This window comes from Pteropus medius, unplaced genomic scaffold (genome assembly GCF_902729225.1).
Source record: "Pteropus medius unplaced genomic scaffold, Ma_sr-lr_union100, whole genome shotgun sequence".
Lineage (NCBI taxonomy): Eukaryota > Metazoa > Chordata > Mammalia > Chiroptera > Pteropodidae > Pteropus > Pteropus medius.
Genome location: NW_024348533.1, coordinates 4,897,351 through 4,911,389, shown reverse-complemented (window position 1 = coordinate 4,911,389; position 14,039 = coordinate 4,897,351). Strand labels below are relative to the sequence as shown.

The following is a 14,039-nucleotide window of genomic DNA, read 5'->3' as shown; positions in this document are numbered from 1 at the left end:
TTTTCTGCTCTATAGCTTTACCTCATTGTGGTTTTAATTTGCATTTCCCTAATGACTGCTGGTGCTGATCATCTTTTTATGTTGATTATTTGCCATCTGTGTCTGTTCAAATCTTTTGCCCATTTCGAAAATTGGGTTGTTTTCTTATTGAGTTTTGAGAGAGCTTTGTATAACAAGTCTTGAAATCAGGTAGTGTTAGTCATTCTGTTTTTTGTTTTTGTTTTTGTTTTTCCAAAGTTGTCTTGGCTTTTCTAAGTCTTTTTTCAATTTCCATATGAATTTTAGAGTCATCTTTCCAGTTTCAAACTTGCTAACATTTTGATTGGGATGGTGTTGACTCTAAACCAATTTGAGGTCTATGACCATGCCACCCTGAACAAGCCCGATCCTGTCTGATCTTGGAAGCTAAGCAGAGTCGGGCCTGGTTAGTACTTGGATGGGAGACCACCTAAGAAGACCAGGTGCTGTAGGCGTAAAAAATAAAAGAAAATAAGGGATCGTAAGCTGACAAGGTCCTTGCAACCTGTGAGGTCAACCAAGGGTTGCCTCACTTATAAATAAACAAACAAACCAATTTGAGGACATCTAACATCTTAATAATATTGAATCTTCTGATCTGTGGAGACAGATCTCTTCCCTTATTTAGGTCTTCTTTTATTTCTCTCAGCATCGTTGTGTAGTTTTTAACACAAGTCTACACATTTTTTGGGGTCAAATTCACCCCTAAGTATTGCATAATTTTGATTGTATTGTAAATATTGCCATATTTAAATTTTAATTTCTGGTAGTATATAGAAATACAATAGATATTTTATATTTCAATTTATCCCTATGGCTTTGCTATAAACTCACTTATTAGCATTTTTATAGATTTCACAGGATTTTTACATGGATGATTGTGCCATTTGCAAATACAGATAGCTTTATTTCTGCCTTTCCAATTTTTAATTTTTCTTACCTGACTGCACTGGTTAGAACTTACAATATAATGTCGAATGGGGTTGATGAGAATGCAAATTTTTGCTTTGTTTCTCATGTTAGGGGTTAAACAGTCATTCCTTTACCATTAAGCTTTTTGTAGATACCCTTTTACAAAATTGAGGAAAATTCTCCTATTTTTAGCTTACTGAGAAGTGTTTTTAAATCAGGAATGGGTATTGATTTTTGTCAAATGCTTTTTCTGTGTTTATTCAGATGATTTTCTAAGAAATTTTTTGAATAAATTTTTTTAATTGTTCAGCAAACTGAATTTCTTGGCACAAATCTTATCCCCTTATTTTGTTGTTGGATTTGATTTATTAAGATTTTGTTAAATTTTGCATTTGTGTTCATGAGAGATGTTTAGTGGTAGTTTTCTTGTATTTTGCCTGGTTTTGGTAACAAGGTGATGTTGGCCTCATAGAAGGAGTTGGAAAGTATCTTCTTGTCTTCGGTTTTCTGGATGAATTTTTGTAGAACTGATACTAGTTCTTCCTTAAATGTTTGGTAGTTTTCCATAGTGAACCAATCTGGTTCTAGAATTTTCTTTGTGGGAAGGTTTTTATCAAATACATTCATAATGTTGTGCAACCATCGCTACCATCCATCTCCATAGCACTTTTCATCTTGTAACTTGCCTTCATTTTTTGAAAGCCATTTTTGCTGGGTTGCTAAGTTGACAGGATTTTGTTTTTCTTTCAGTATATTAAAGATTTTGCTCCACTGTCTTTTCTCTTACAGTGTTTACAACTAGAAATCTGCATTTTACCTTTGTTTCTCCGTGTGGAATGTAATTATTTTCCCCTGACAGCTTTTAAGATTTACTCTTTATTTTTTTTAGGCCATTTGATTAAGATGTGTTTTCGTGGAGTTTTCTTTTTTTGTTTTTCATGGAGTTTTCATGTGATTGGGGTTCATTTGAGCTTTCTGTGTCTGTGGCTTTGTAGTTTTCATCAAGCGTGGAAATTTTTCCACCTTTCTCTCTTTTCTTGGTAACAGCTTGAGATATAATTTACTCAATTCGCCCCGTAAAAGGTACTTTCAGTGGTTTTTGCATATTCATAGAGTTATATACACATTAGCAATCATCTTCCATTTTCTCTCAACCACCCAGCCCTTGGTAACCATTAATCTTCTTTCTGTCTCAGGGGATTTTTGACCCTTCTGGACATTTCATATAAATGGAGTCATGTAATATGTGGTCACCAGCTTCTTTCAGTGTTTATCCATGTTGTAGCATGTGTCAGTACTAGTATAATACTCTATTGTATGAATAGGCCACATTTTATTTATTCATCAGTCAATGAACGTTTGGGTCGTTTCCACTTCCTGACTCAGAATAATTCTGCTATGAACATTTGTGTGTAAGTTTCTGTGTAGAAATACATTTTCCTTTCTTTTGGTTATATACATACCTAGGAGTGAATTGTTGGCTTATGTGGTAACTATATTGAACCTTTTTAGGAACTGCTACACTATTTTCTAAAGTGGCTGAGTCACTTTACATTTTCACCAGCAGCATGTGAGGGTTCCAGTTTCCCACTCCTTGTCAGTACTTGTTATCGTCTGTCTTTCAGATTATAGTTCTCGTGGGTGCGAAGCAGTATCTCATTGTGGCTTTAATTTTCATTTCCCTGGTGGCTGATGATATAGAGCATCTTTTCATGTGCTTTTGGCTATTTCGTGCATCTTCTTCGGAGAAGTGTCTATTGGATCTTTGCCCATTTTTAAATTGGATTGTCTTTTTCCTACTCAGTTGTGTTCTTTGTATATTCTGGATACAAATAGCTTTTCAGATTTATGATTTTCAGATGTTTTCTCCCTTTTCTGAAGTTGCCTTTTCACTTTATTACCAGTGTCCCTTGAAGCACAAAAGGTTTTGATTTCAACGAAGTACAATTTATCTAATACTTATTTTGTTGCTTGTGCTATTAGTGTCATATCTAACAAACCATTGCCTAATCCTAGGTCATGGAGATTGAAGTCTATGTTTTATTCCAAGAGTTTTTGAGTTAAATTTTGTATATGGTGTGAGATAAGGGTCCAGCTTCATTCTTTTGCATATGGATATCCACTTATCTCTTGCCTTTATTTGTTAAGATAATTTTTTCTGTCCCCAGCCCATCCCTGTTTTGGGGATTCTAGTAACATATATATGAGGTTCTTTAAAGTTGTTCAGGAGTTCACTGATGTAATTTTTTCAGTATGTTTTCTCTCTTTGTTTCATCTTGGATAGTTTCTATTGCTACATCTTCATTTTAGACTTAGCGTTCAATTTTAGAAGTTCAGTTTGAGTGTCTATGCTATCTTGTATCTCTACTTAACACATTTAGTCTTCTAACTTCTGATGATATGGAATATAGTTACAGTAACTTTTAATGTCTACTAATTTTATAATTATTATTTCTTCTGGACTAATTTGGATTGATTGATTTTTCTCTTCATTTTGGATGTTATTTTCCTGTTTCTTTGCTTGCCTGTTAATTTTTTCTTGGGTGCCAGATGTTTTGAATTTTACCTTTGTGGGGTGATGCATATTTTTGTATTTCTGTAACTAGTTTTGAGCTTCATTTTGGTATACAGTTACTTGGAAACTGTATCTTTTGAGACTTGCTCTTAAACTTTCTTAGGAGAGCCGAGGGCAACCTTCAGTCTGTGGCTGATTTTGCACTGCCTAATGCCTTGCGAGTTACGAGTTTACCTCTGGCAGTTGGGAATACCAGCTAGCCTCAGTTGTGTGTGAACCTGGGGGTCGTTGCCTCACCTCCTTTTGGGTGTTTTTTTTCCTTCTGTCTCAGGTAGTTTCTCACATGCATATGCTGATTAATACTCAGCTGAAAACTGAAGGGGCACTTTCTTTAGATCTCCAGCCCTCTCTGTTCATCTCTCTCCTCTCTGGTACTTTGCCTTTGTAAACTCTAGTCATCTTGGCTTTCCTGGACCTTCACTCTGTCTCCTGATACCACCATGTTACCCCTGGCACCCTCTCCACTGTGCTACTGTTTAAGAAGTAAGCTGAGACCGTTGTGGGGCCCACATTTGTTTCCCATTCTTCAGGGATCACTCTCTTGCATTGGTCAATGTCTTATCACTAAAATTTGTTGATTAATGTATATTATCTGGTTTTGTAGTTGTTCAGGTGGAATGGTAAATTTGGTCCCTGTTACTCCATCTTGATTAAAAGTAGAAGTCTCAGGATTGCTTTTCAGCCAATAGAAAATCAGTTCTCAAAGACTGGTATATTTCTATTACATCTGTTTGTTTCATTTTCTCTGACTAGATCCTGAATCGTTAAAGAGATTATGGGGGAAGTTCTTATATGCATTGTAGAAATTACTGCATCTTACCATGAAGTGTCAAAGTGCAGATTTAATATTGCATTGAAGAAATTATTCTCTTCTTAGTAATTGAATCCTGCGTCTACTACTCTTCGATTATGTAGTTATGACTTAACAGAAATGTTTCTTGGCAAGTATTTTTACTTTTACTTATGTGGTACAGCTTTTGTTTAATTACGTGCTTTCTGACACAGCCGTCACTGGAGTAATCTGATTGCAAAGCTTTGCCAATGTGAAGATGCCTCATTTGCCTCTTGTTTCGGGTATAATTCTCATCTTCTGGTATTAGATTTGATTTTTTTTTTTTTTTTTTTTTTTTTTTTTTTTTTTTTTTTTTTTTTTTTTGGCTTAAGTTCAAATCAACCATGTAGAAATAGTAGATTTATCATTACTACAAATTATTCATACTTTTTCTTTTATGTTATAGCCAAGGCCACATTAAAGGATAAAGTCTTAACTCTTGTGCTCTTAAAAATAATAATATAATCTAAATATTTATGTATTGCCTTAAGTGGTTTTTTTTAGCCTGCTAAGTGTAGAGTTTATAATGTCATAATAGCATTGAATTGTCCTAGAATAGGTAAAGTTTTTCCTGTTAACCTCTCTCTCGCAATTTTTTGTACGGTAAATTATTACTCATTAAAACATCTAAATGTTTTTTAATCCAGAATCAGATTGTAAAGAACATTATAATCCTTGCCCCGTTTTTTCTTCTCTTACAGGAAGAGTAAGAAGCTTAAGCTCATCTTTGTGGTCACTAACTCACCTGACAGCTTTGCATCTGAGTGACAATTTCTTGTCCCGCATTCCTTCAGACATTGCCAAGCTTCACAATCTGGTGTATCTGGACCTGTCCTCAAACAAGATCCGGAGTTTACCGGCAGAACTCGGAAACATGGTATCACTCAGGTGTGCAGATTCAGCTTAGTAGATAACCATATACCCCCTAATTAGAACAAGATAGAGTGTTGTTCATTTTCTTAGGAAAGACCACTATCAATTTGACAGTTTTTGACCAAAAGTAAACATAAGTATATATGTATATTTATATAAAGTTTTCTTGGAAAAATTGAATGTCAACTAATAAATAATAAGTCAAGTAGATTCGTTGCCTAAAATTTGTTTTATTGCTATGTTTTGTGTAATATACTTTATTACTGAACCAAAATTTTGGACGAAGTGGGAGTGAACAGATAGAAGACACTCATGTCATCCCACATATACACTCACCTATGACAGATGGTTATGGTATTGTCCCCACTTAATTCTGGGCACCATACCATCCTTAACAGAGGGTCCAGGAAACCACTCCCAGTCAGTGAAATGTTTTTGGCCCTTCCAGGACTTATATGCATGATAGTAATAAAGGCTGGACTTGAAAGAAGCTAGAGTTAGTCATTGAGTTGGGGACTGTGTATAGAGTGTAGGGGGTGGGTAGGCTGTGGAGTCACACAGAGTCAGATCGGAATCCTGACTTTGCCATTTACAAGTTGTGTGATTTGTGATAAGCTTCTTGTCCATTTTATAGTCTAGACAACCTCGGATTTACTCAGTAGTAACAAAGGTTCATTTAAATTCTAAGAACCAAGGATTATAGAAATAGTTCTCATTCATGTGTAAAAAATTATAAATATTTTTCCTATTAAAGAGTCCTTTGATATTTATATTATGGTTATCTGTAAAAAAACAAATCACTAAAATAATCAATGGTAGATAATATAGCTGCCGTTCTTTCTAAAGTGAAACTTTAGTAAATTTAGAGAAATGTTAATCATAAAGTTAATTGTGCAGCCAGCTATCAGAAGTTCTTTTGAGTTGGTACTACATCATTTTCATTCTTTTGGCAATTCACGCTAGTCTGTTTTATCACTTCCCTCAACATGTGTAATAGATGCTACGTATGATAGACTAGTGCTGCTCTCAGGGTGGTCTGTGGGCTGCCAGTTTGCAAACTGTGTCACCAGCCCGAAGTGAGATATACAGCATGTGAGGGAGATTTTGTATCTGTTGAGTCTAATACTCTTGAATAATTGGGGCTTGAATTTGTTGGTCTTTTTATATCTCATTTTGTTTTTCTGGTAATTCATTGTTTTCCTGTATTTTATAAATGTATTGGTCTGTGGAAGTTTGGATTTTTGGTTGTATTTTGTTTTTTAACACATATGATTTGAAAAGCACTATTTTGTCATTCTTAGGAGCTTATATTCCTTGAAATTAATATTGTTGATATTAGCTGTTAAAGGTTAATAATATATCTTCTGACTTCCTGGACTTTTTATATCAACAGGGAACTCCATTTAAACTATAACCTGTTACGAGTTCTACCTTTCGAGCTGGGAAAACTGTTTCAGTTGCAGACTTTAGGCCTGAAAGGTATGACTTCCCATATTTGTGCTTTTTTAGTTTATATGTATGTTTTTGAGTCTAAAGAAGCCGTAAGAGGGAATCATTTTGCCAGGGGATTTACAGGCTCACTCTTCCCCAAATTTCATCAATTTCTTAGGTACATCAAGGGGGTTTCTCTCTTGTTCACCCGTAAACTGTCTACCAGTGTTTGTATTCTTTTTTACTCTTAGCCTAGCCTTGCATTTCTAGCCTTTGTTTCAATCACCTCTATTCCTGAGGTTGTACTTTATTTAATGTCATCATACTGTGAACAGCTATTTTTCCTCCTATGTTCAAATCTCAAAAAAAAATGGAAACTCACATAGTGCAAAAAAACAGTAAATAGAAGGTTTGGACCTATTAATGAAGTTAAGTATTTGAGCATTTTTTAAAAATTTGATTTATGAGAACTTCCGTAGTATATTAGAATTGGAGGGGCATAATTAATCCAGTAAGAACTATTGGGAAATGTTTTTTTTTAAACCAGCAAGATTGGTAGTCACATTTTAATAATATGTCAATACTTACATTTCATCACATTAAATGAGTCTTCACCAATCTTGTAGCTTTCTTTATAATTGATTCCTAAGAAAAGCCATATAATAAAGTATTCACGAATTGCACTCTTATTTCTTAGAAATACAGTTATGAGGTTTTACTCCTATAAATTCATTTCATATTATATAAGTAATAACAATCACAAAAACAAATTAAGTGGAAAAATACAAATAATACATTTACAAATGTATGTAATACCATATTGAACAAACATTACCTTTATAAATGGTTCTTTGGAAAGCTTTTATTCTGTGTGAGACTGGACTTGCTGAGGTTTCTTAAGGTAGAGATCAGGGAAATGTAAGCTGCAGATAGCTTCTTCTGTTATATTTCCCTTTGGTAGCCTAGCTTTTTTATTTTGTTTTTATATTTGATAAAAGTATAAAATGTAGCAAAGTATATCTATATACTGACCACCGGAATTAACAATATTTTGTCACTTTTGTATCTTTTTTAAATACAAAAGAAATGGAACATTATAGAATTAAGACCCTTCTTGTTCTTCTTCTAGTCCCTTTCTCATCCCAGAGGCAACTACTGTTGTGTCCTGTTGGGTCAAGGTTTTACAATCATACAGGATATATTTTATTTAAAAACCTTAGTCTGTTCATTTCTCTAAGGGTTTACAAACGTTATTTGAAGTTAGGGTCATCGGTCATAGATTTTCAAACTGATTTAATGTGCCTCTGAAAGTAAATGTTTGGGTCGTGTAGGACAGTTTTTATGGCACCTTCATTTTTGGTGATCCTTTGCTCTTTCAATTTCAGAAAGATCCTTTACTATTTGACATCTAGGCTTTTACGTTTCTTCCTTGGAAGTATAGTTTCACAGAGATATTTGTTTATCTCAGATATCCTGTTGGACATTGCTACCCATCTGTCTGTAACAGCTGTCTTTTTGCCAATTTCACCTTTTTTGAACAAATCCTATGTTCTATTGAGCTTTGCACACTTTAATGTGCCAGCTACTTCTTAAAGCAAGCACTTACATCATCCTTGCTCTCTGAAAACTTCTATCATTGATTTCTCATGGCACCTATTATTTGGAAGAGAGAAAATATCACTTAGTTCAAAAATCATTCCTTTTTGTTACAGCATCCATTCATACAAAGCCAGAATATTTCTGCATCATGAATCAGTTCATATCATTTTCCTTAAAGTTGATTACATAGAGCTAGCACGCTTCACTGCTTTTTCACATTTTCCATGTTCTTGAAAATTGTTCTACAATGAAAGGTTAGGACTATTACCTTAGATGTACATTCACTTGTTTTATTTTTTATTTTGTGATACTTAGACATTCACATGAACCTGTAAGAAATAATGCAAAACAGTTCACGTGCCCTTTACCCAATTTCCATGGATGGTGGCATCTCTCAAAACTGTAGCACAGAGTCACTACCGGATCTTGACATGGAGAAGTCAAGATACAGAACAGTCTCATCACCGGAGGAACCCTCATGGTGCCCTCTTAGACCCACACCCACTTGCTTCTTGCCCCAGCGTACTCCCTTAACTTCTGACAACTACCCATATGTTCTCCATTTCTATAATTTTGTTATTTCAAGAATATTATAGTAATAGAATCATGCTGTATGTAATTTTTCAAGATCGATTTTTTAACTTCGGTTAATTCTTTATAGATTCACTCAAGTTGTTGTGTGTTTGTGCCTGTTTACTGATGAGTAGTGTTCCACGGTATGAATTTGTCATCAGTTGTTAAACAGTTCGCCTGTCGAAGGACATCTGGGTGGTTTCCAGTGTTTGGTTATTACTGATGAAGCTGCTGTGAACATTCTGTCTACAGGTTATTGTGTGAACATAAGATTCGTTTTAGGATAAATACCTAGGAGTGTGAGTGTTGGGTCATATGTTAGTTTCATGTTTGTTTTTTAAAGAAATTGCCAGACTGTTTTTCCAGAGTGGCTGTACTATTTTACATTTTTGCCAGTAGTAAGTGATCTAGTTTCTTAGCATCCTCACAACATTTGGTGGTGTCAAACTATTTTTGTGTTAACCTTTCTGACATGTGCAGTGATATCTCATTGTTGTATTACTTTGCATTTCCCTGCTGGCTAAAGATATTGAACATCTATCTTTACATGTGCTTATTTATAATCTGTATGTCATCATCTATAAAATATCTCTTCATATCTTTGCCCACGTTCTATCTAATTGTATTTTTTGCTGTTTTACTGTTTAGTATTAGGAGTCCCGTATGTATTCTGGATACAGGGCCTTTGTCAGATGTGTGATTTGCAAATATTTTCTCCCAGTATGTAGCTTATCTTTTCATCCTTTTAACAGGGTGAAAAGATTCCATCATGTGTAAGGGCAGAGATTTCCCCCTCCACACCAGCAAGCAGTTCTAGGACACCAGCTGAGTGTCCTACAATGCAACTCACTCCTAATACTACCTACCTGGAGATAGCATCAGATTTCCCAGGTAAAGAGGGCTTAGTGTCCTACAAGACTAATGCACCCTTACCAAAAAAAAAAAAAAACTTCAGATGCCAGTCACAAGCCCAGGTTATCACCTGTGTTTCTGATGGACTGGCTGCAGATTGGAGTTTCACTAGTTTACTGCTTTATCATAAACCAGAGACTTGGGAATAGCCAGGTGGTAGAGATGTATAGGGCGAGGTATGGGGAGAGGACAGGGAGCTTCCGAGCCCCTCTCCAGGCACACCGTGCTCGCTTTCTTATTGAATTTCCAAGTTCAAAATGGAGGGTCTCTGAACCCTCTCCTTTAGGGTGTTGATGGAGGCTTCATTGCATAGATAAGATTGATAAATCATTGGCCATTGGTGATTGAGTCAACCCCAGTCCTTTCAGTTGTCAGTTTTTGTTTAAAATATTTTGCAGTTCTGCTCTTTGGTGGATACACTTAGAATTGCTATGTCTTGAGGGATTGACCTTTTAACATGACATATAGGCACTGTCTGTCTCTGGTAATTTTTTGCTTCCTCTGAAATGTACTTTGTCTGATATTAATATAGCCACTTCTGCTTTCTTTTAATATGTATATGATTTATATCTTCATCCTTTTCAGCCTGCTTATATTGTTATATTTGAAGTCTCTTATGGACAACACATTATTGGGTTGTGTTTTAAAATCCACTCTGCCAATCTGTCTTTTAATTGGTATGTTTAGACCATTTATACTTAATGTAATTATTGATAGGTTAGGGCTTATGTCTGCATTTTATGTTGTTCTCCCTGGGTTTTGTCTTTTTGATTTCATTTTCCTGCCTTCTTGTGGGTTACTTGAACATCTTTTTGTATTTTTATTTTATCTTGTCTTTAGTGTGTCTGAATTATCCATTCGTATCTTTTTTAGTGGTTGCTCTGAGTATTACTTTATATATATATATATATATACACAACTTGTCACAGTCTGTTATCATTTTACCAGTTTGAATGAAGTATAGAAATCTTAACTCTCTTTATGACCTTTTATTTTCCTCTTATTTCTGATACAATTTTCTTAAATATTTTCTTTATTTACATTTAGAAACAAAGCAGTATTACAAAGTAGTTACAAAAAATTTTTAATTGCCAGTGATGATTTAGAAATTTTAAGAGAAGGAAGCCTATTTTATTTTTAACCATATTCTTTTTCCTTTCTTCCTCATATTTCAAGGCTCCTTTTATCATTTCCTTTCTGTTTAGGGAATTTCCATTAGTGTTTCTTTTAGGATAGATATACTGGCAACAGATTCTCTTAGTTTTCTGTCATAGAGAATGTCTTTATTTTCCCTCATTCCTTAAAGGTTTGTTTTACTAAATATAGGAATCTGGGTTGAAAAATATGGTGCCATTTTCTTCTGGCCACTGTGGTTTGTGATGAGAAATTAGCTGTTATTCAGATTGTTTTTCCCCTACAGGTAAGGGGTCTCTCTTTCTCTGGCTGTCTTAAAATTTTTTTTGTCTTTAATTTTTAGAAGTTTAATTATGATATGTGGCTTGGTGTGGATTCCTTTAGGTTTGTCCTTTTTGGTTTTATCACCTTCTTAAATCTGTAGGTTTATATTTCTTGCCACATTTGGGAAGTTTCCAGCTATTTCTTTGAGTACTTTTGCAGCCTTGTGCTCTTTGTCCTCTGCTTCCATGACTCTGAGGACATGGACATTAAATGTTTTGCTGTGGTCTCACAGGTCCATGAGGCTCTATTCATTTTTCTTTAGTCTGTTTCCTTTCTGTGGTTCAGATTGGGTAATTTCTATTGTTCTGTATTCTAGTTCACCAGTTCTTTCCTCCGACTCTCTATTCTGCAGTTGAACCTATCCACTAAGCTTTTTATTTCATTTATTCTATTCAGTTTTTTCTTTCTTTTCTTTTTTAATTTTAATTAATTTCAAGTATATAGTACATTGGTTAGACATCTATATAGTTAGTAAAATGATCCCCTCAATTTCTCCCTCCCTCCCCTGACACTCCACCTAGCCAATGTATTACTGCTAATTGCATTCCTTATGCTGTGCTTCCCATCCCTGTGACCATCCGTCAGCTACTAATTTGTACTTCTTTAACCCTTTACCCATTCTCCCAGCCCTCCAAACCCCTCTCCCCTCTGTCACCAAATTGTCCACTATATTTGTGGGTCTGTTTTTGATTAGTTTGTTCTTTTTATTCCTTAAATTCCACATGTAAGTGAAATCATATAGTGTTTATCTTTCTCTGCCTGACTTAAATACCTTCTAGATTCATCAAAGCAATATCTTTTTCCATCCCCCTCCTTCTCATATGTAGGGGTCTTGTTTTCTTATCCTTTCAGTCACTCTATCTTTTGGTTGGAGCACTTAATTCTTTTCCATTTAAGATATTTATTGATAGGAGTGTAGTTGTTACCATTCTTTATTCCTGTTTTTGATACATGTTTTTCCTTCTTAAAGAAGTCCCTCCAACATTTCCTGTAATTCTGGCTTGATGGTGATAAATTTCCTTTAGTTTATTTTTGTGTAGGAAGCTCTTTATCTGTCCTTCAACTCTAAATGTTAGCTTTGCTGGATAAATTATTCTTGATTGTAGATCCTGGGTCTTCATTCTGTCGAATATTTTTTGCCAAGCTCTTCTGTCCTGCATAGTTTCTTTTGAGAAATCAGCTGCCAGTCGTATGGGTGTTCCCTTATATGTAATTATTTGTTTTTCTCTTGCTGCTTTTAATATTGTTTCTTTTTATTTAATCTTTGGCATTTTAATTATGATGTGTCTTGGTGTGGGCCTCTTTGGATCCCTGATTTTCGGAATCCTCAGCTCTTAGGGTTTTGTGTCCATTTCCTTCTCCAGGTTAGGGAAGTTTTTCATCATTATTTCTTCAAACAGCTGTTCAACATCTTGATTTTCTTCACTTACGCCGATCAGACGAATATTTAGAGCCTTAATAGTCTCCCATATCCTCCTTAAATTATTTTTATAGTCTTGGCATCTTTTTCTTGCCATTCTGTCTGAGTATCCTGATTTGCTTTCCTGTCTTCTAGATAGGGCATGTGATCCTTGCCTTTATTCACTTTGTTTATTCCTTTGTTTATTCCATTTATATACTTTTCATCTCAGATGTGTTCTCTATTTCAGGCTGGTTCCCTTTTATAATTTCCATTTCCATTTTTATCTTTTTGTTGGAGTTCTCTACATCTCCCGAAAGTTCATTGAGCATCTTTATAACTAGTGTTTTGAGCTTTGTATCTGTTTGATTACTTGACTCCATTATATCTGGATCTCTGTTCTGTTCTGTCATATGTTTTCTGCTTCTTTGTCTTCCCATTTTGGCTGCCTTTCCATGTCTGTTTCTATGTACTAAGCAAAGCTCCTAGTCTCCCGGTCTTATTAGTGTGGATTTGTAAAGTAGGTGTCCAGTGCCACAGTCTTGAGAGGGGTTCACCTGCAGGCCAAAATTAGCCCAAGCTTCTACCCCTCCAGAGCCACGTGTTAAGATTCAGCAAGCAAAATCCACAGATGCTGTGCTTACAGTTGCCTCAAAAGGCCATACCAGAAACCGAGGCCAGCTGCCTCTACCAGAGTCAGCCTCAGCAAAGAGCGCCTGACTCTCTGAAAATACACCTGGATGTGGCTTGGGTGTTGCCCGAGCTAGAGGAGGTGGGGTTTCAGGGAATCTTTTGGGTGGAGCGACCTTTATTATCCAGTTTGATGACATCACGGCAATGGCAGCACTGTGTCTACGCACTGGGAGAGGGGAGGGCTCAACAGGGAACAATGGATACTGCCCGCACTAATGTACAGAGCGAGTCTCGCCTAGTCCTCACTCTGACAGTGTCTCCTTGTAAATCCCTGGTACCCCATGTGCACAGCTGACTCAGCACTGGTGCTCAGAGCAAGCAGGTCTGTCACCACGAAAATCCACTCACAGACACTGCCCCTTTAAGAGGCTCCCGCCGCTGTTGCAGCCTCCATCTCACTCAGCTGCTTGAGACTGGGCAGCCCCGCATCCTCGCCCGTCATACCTTCTGCCGTTGCAGGGTGATTTCTCGGATTTCTCCGTAGTTGTATGGCTTGTTCATCTAGATCTCAGGCGATTTTTCCTTGCTGCTGCTCCTTATTTCTGTCACAACTTTGATTTGATTGCCAGAGGGATGAATAGAGCTTCTATCATGTATGCCATTTTTTTTCCTCCTCATTCTTCAGTTTTAATATTTCCATTTGTTTTTATGTTTTGTTTATTCGTCAAATGTTTCTTTTTCTTTGCTATTTTTTCATTTATTCAGGCATGTTTGTAATTTCTCACTGAAGCATTTTTATCATGCTTGCTCCATTTTGATCAAAT

At 35.8% G+C, this 14,039-nt stretch overlaps 1 protein-coding gene and 1 pseudogene across 2 annotated transcripts in view; both read left to right on the top strand.

Moving 5' to 3' along the window:
- The window catches only part of CNOT6 (CCR4-NOT transcription complex subunit 6), a 68,656-nt gene that overhangs the window by 39,633 nt on the left and 14,984 nt on the right, over positions 1-14,039 (top strand). For both annotated transcript variants that reach the window (XM_039880220.1, XM_039880219.1), the window contains exons 3-4: positions 5,039-5,225; positions 6,604-6,689. In XM_039880220.1, the coding sequence (XP_039736154.1) occupies positions 5,039-5,225; positions 6,604-6,689 (273 nt within the window). The remainder of the gene's footprint in view (positions 1-5,038; positions 5,226-6,603; positions 6,690-14,039) is intronic.
- On the top strand, positions 355-473 carry LOC120616724 (uncharacterized; annotated as a pseudogene).